This window comes from Lactuca virosa, chromosome 7 (assembly GCF_052849685.1).
Source record: "Lactuca virosa cultivar CGN04683 chromosome 7, Lactuca_virosa_CGN04683_v6, whole genome shotgun sequence".
In the NCBI taxonomy this organism is placed as follows: domain Eukaryota; kingdom Viridiplantae; phylum Streptophyta; class Magnoliopsida; order Asterales; family Asteraceae; genus Lactuca; species Lactuca virosa.
The window spans coordinates 33545187-33549526 of record NC_136432.1 but is presented as its reverse complement, the minus strand read 5'-3'; the positions used below and the strand labels follow the sequence as shown (position 1 = coordinate 33549526).

Sequence of the window (4340 nt, the reverse complement as noted above, 5' to 3'; positions counted from 1 at the left end):
TCGCTCCCGTGGAGTCGTATTACACATACCAAAAAACTGAGAATTATATCCTCTCTCCCATTACGCCTCTTCATTTTTCATGTTTCTGATTATTCATTTTGCTTTTATCGGTTCTTCCATCATTGTTGGAACCAATGAGAATCTGCATTAAATCTTGAGGTACTATGTTAATGTTTATAGTAGTCTGAGTGCGTAAATTCCTTTAGGGACAAAAGTTCTTCTGAGCACTTATTATCAGTCAAGAATCGGCGATCTTCATGTTGGATTTATGTTTATGTTCTGTTTTTTAATTGGTATGATAACAAAAAAAATCCCCTTCTACCTTTCGTAGAATCGTTTGTTCGATACTTTGACAGTGTGATAATTAGTTCACAATATTATTTATCAATTGTTTAATTATCTTGCCTAAAATTTAACACATTTTCATCACAATAGGTACCATAGCGACAATTGTGATTGTCGTAGACTTAAGCAACAACATACTTCGGCCTAGTTTCTTGTAATGTAAATAGATGCGACTACAATAAAAAAAAAATAATTATGAGTATCGTAAATACCAAGCAAAAACTTTAGATGTGTTCACAATTAATCTTTGATATTTGAAAACAAAACACAATAATAAATCAATATTGAATAAGAAAACATTATTGTGGCACCTTAGTAAAACCTACCACAATAATTTCATCACACATGAAATAAATATTTATCTATTGGGAATATAAGTCGTCCATAGAAATATCAGTTGCTACAGATCGTCGTGAAGATCTGGATTTGCTTTCCAAATGTCTAGAATCACTTGTAGTACTTGAAGTATGCCCTTCAAATAGAGGTTTTTCTGGATAGGTACTTGTACGCATGAAAAAAGCAGGCTCTGAAGGAACTGCAAGCGTTAAAGAGAAGCTACTAAGCATGAGAACCACAGAAGCCATTGTTGGTCTCTCAGCAATGTCTTCTTGGACACATAATAAGCCAATGTGGATGCATCTAATCATGTCACGTATAGAATCAGAACCATCTCTTAATGTCGGATCAATCAAACTTGAAGCTGTTCCATCTCTCCAACTTTTCCATGCCTAGAAATATTAAACAATTTGTAATAAGAAAAGTTAGTATAGTTAAACTAGAACTTATATGTTTGAACAAAGAAAAACTTATTAGCAAACTATATTTAACACATACATGACTAAGAAGATCCACTGTCACCATTCCGTTTTGGAAGTTATGGTTCTTGTGACCCGTTACAATTTCAAGTAACAATACACCAAAACTGAAAACATCCGACTTAACTGAAAATTGTCCATGCATTGCATACTCCGGTGCCATGTATCCACTAATACAACAAGAAGAATTGTTAATTCACACATTAAAGGAAGTTTAACATTAATTAGTGCACGTTTCATCGGACACATTTAAGTGTTTATTTGTCATATATTGACAATTAGTATAAAAATTAATTTTTCGGATGACGACTTACTAGGTTCCAACAATTCGACTAGTGTTGCCTTGCGTTTCTTCTTGTGTGAACAACCTTGCCATACCAAAATCTGCAATTTTAGGGATCATTTGTGCATCCAACAAAACATTACTAGCTTTCATATCTCTGTGAATTATCTTTAGTCGTGAGTCTTCATGTAAATACAGAAGTCCCTTCGCAATACCCCCTATTATTTTGTATCGTCGTTCCCAATTCAGAGTCGCTCGTTTCGTTGGGTCTAATTTATTAGTCAAACATAAGCTTATTAATTAATATTAAATGAATGCATTTTCTAATACTTATTATATGGATAATATAATTTCAAGAATAGTACTCAACTTACCAAATATAAATTGGTCTAGGCTTGCATTCTGCACAAACTCATACATCAAAAGTCGTTCGGACCCTTCTAGGCTAAATCCTAGGAGCCGAACCAGATTTCGATGTTGTAGCCTTGCAAGCAACAAGACTTCATTCTTGAATTCTTGTTCGCCTTGCCCCGAGTCCTTCGATAACCTCTTCACGGCTATTTCTTGTCCATTTTGTAACTTACCCTAAAAAATATAGTAGAATACATTTAATATACACTCTTTAAAATGGATTTTGTGTCAAATATTACATTACAGAGTGATGATTTTGTCGTAGTTTGTTACTAACCTTATAAACTGAACCAAATCCACCTTGTCCAAGCTTATTGTTCTCCGAGAAGTCATTTGTTGCTGCTCTAATGATACCAAAGCTATATTGCAATGATTCTGCCGTACTAATTTCATCGATATCTCCTTCCTCATAAACTAGAAATATCATCAAAATTATTATATAATTTAAAATCCTAATTAATGCTCTAGCTAAGAATATCCACACTAGTAAAGATTTTGGGGTTCGATTGGTATATTAATAATAAAAAAGTGAAAACAATCCAACAATGCACCAAATATGTCTTCATATCAAACACCACCTATTTTTTATTAATTATTTTCCCCAATATTTAATAAATATATGATTTTTTTTATAAAATATAATTTTAAAAAAGAAAGAAAACCATATGTATCTAGATTTAATATTTTTTATTTGAATAAAAAAGAACTGTTAATTATATTTATTTAATAAAAAAGTGATTATGGTTGGGTTGTTAATAGGAATAAAAGTTTGGATTTAGTTGGATTGTATAAATAGAAAAATAAAAAATTAATTTTTTAATAAATAGTTAGATTGGATTATTACGAAAGGATAGTCAAGCAATAAAAAAAAGTAAGTAAGAAAAACAATCAAACACCAACCTGAATTTTGTGGAGGGCCTCCTTGCAGCTTCCTTTTTCTTCTCATGAAGATGCAAACGGAAACCACCAATGATATCACAACACCAACGGTTGCAACAACAACAATGACTATAATAATCGTGTTACTACTCTTACCTGAATTTTATTGTAATAGAACTAATCAGATTAATTCTTCTACAAGGATACGGACCTATGCAGACGACACTTATGCCGACGACAATTGTCGTCGCTAAAAGTACCCCTATCCCGACGACATGTCGTCGCCATACCTGTTTGCGAACTTTGACCAATTTACTTTGACCGGGACCTCTGTTCCGACGACAAGTCGTCGGCAAAAGTCTGGCGGGAACGACAAAAATATTGGCGGTATTCTGAAATTCTATACCGACGACATGTCGTCAGTATAGGTATCAATAAATATATTTTCCATTTATTTTTAATCCATGTGCCAGAAAAAAAAAACGACCTAGTTTTGTGTAATGCTATACCGACGACTTGTCATCGGCAGGACACGTGGCGATCCGCATCAGAGACCTATGCCGACACGCCTGTGCCGACGGCCTTTTGCCGACGACTTGTCGTCGCCATACCCTATACCGACGACTTGTCGTCTGGATAGGGTCCGAATTTGTTGTCGCCATAGGGTCCGATTGTTGTAGTGAGTATATACTATATAGGATGGTGGTCGGAGGTTTAGATATATATACCTGAAGTTGGTGGTGGTTGTGGCGGAGAAGCTGCCGGTGTTGATGGTGGTGGTGCAAGAACCACCGTATCATTAAGGAATCTATAATCTTCATACCTAATATTGCAACTAGGATATAGAACTCTTCCTCCACGTTTGCTATCACAACAATTAGGAATTTGTCGAATTGCACTATCCAAACAATCATAACACTGATCTTCAGATAAATCCGGTGTACACTGCATAAACCCATAGATCGTTGAAAATCTAGGGCCACTAATGTTGTTGGAAGCATATTTACGAAGAGACCCACCACTTGAAGCTTCCGTTCTTAGTTGATCCAACAACTGGCGGAGAGCTTGATTAAACTCGTCCACGTTCGAAGCGTTGTTATTGTTCCACATGTAACCACCTCCGCTGGTATCTAAAACTCCCAAAATGGTCGAATTAGAATACCTTAACATACAATTATCATACCACCCAATTCCACCATTTTGATTTGGGCAAGTTTCTCTTAAGCCTGTAATGGCGTCGTTTATGCAAGTTCGACAATCTTCTGGCTCAACGTCACCTCTACACAGTGCAATCGCGTTGACTTGATTGGGGGTTTGACCAACTGATCGATTGTAGAAACCATACGTGATGCTTGTATCAGAGGTGAGGGACGACAAAGCTTCGTCCAGATTTCTTTGGTACGCACTGTTTGTAGTGAAATTTAGGTTATCGCAGGTAGGGAACGTTAAATTTTGAGCGACTGAAAGGGTGAATAAATTCACGATTATAATGATGAGAAACAAAATTGATTCTTCAGTTGCCATTGGCATGGTGTTGCGAAAATGAGATACGAATTGATGAGCTTGGATTCTTGGAGTTGGACTGAATTAATATAAGAAAATAGTGG

At 35.5% G+C, this 4340-nt stretch overlaps 1 protein-coding gene across 1 annotated transcript; it reads right to left on the bottom strand.

The window, feature by feature from the left end:
* Window positions 1–524: 524 nt before the first annotated feature.
* Window positions 525–4340, bottom strand: LOC145124436 (cysteine-rich receptor-like protein kinase 15). Its single transcript, XM_079059759.1, has 7 exons — window positions 3462–4340; window positions 2755–2889; window positions 2132–2268; window positions 1818–2028; window positions 1475–1712; window positions 1180–1330; window positions 525–1073 (listed from the first exon to the last, which is right to left on the bottom strand). Exons 1-7 carry the CDS (start codon window positions 4261–4263, stop codon window positions 708–710), a joined length of 2040 nt encoding a protein of 679 aa, XP_078915885.1. The 5' UTR covers window positions 4264–4340; the 3' UTR covers window positions 525–707.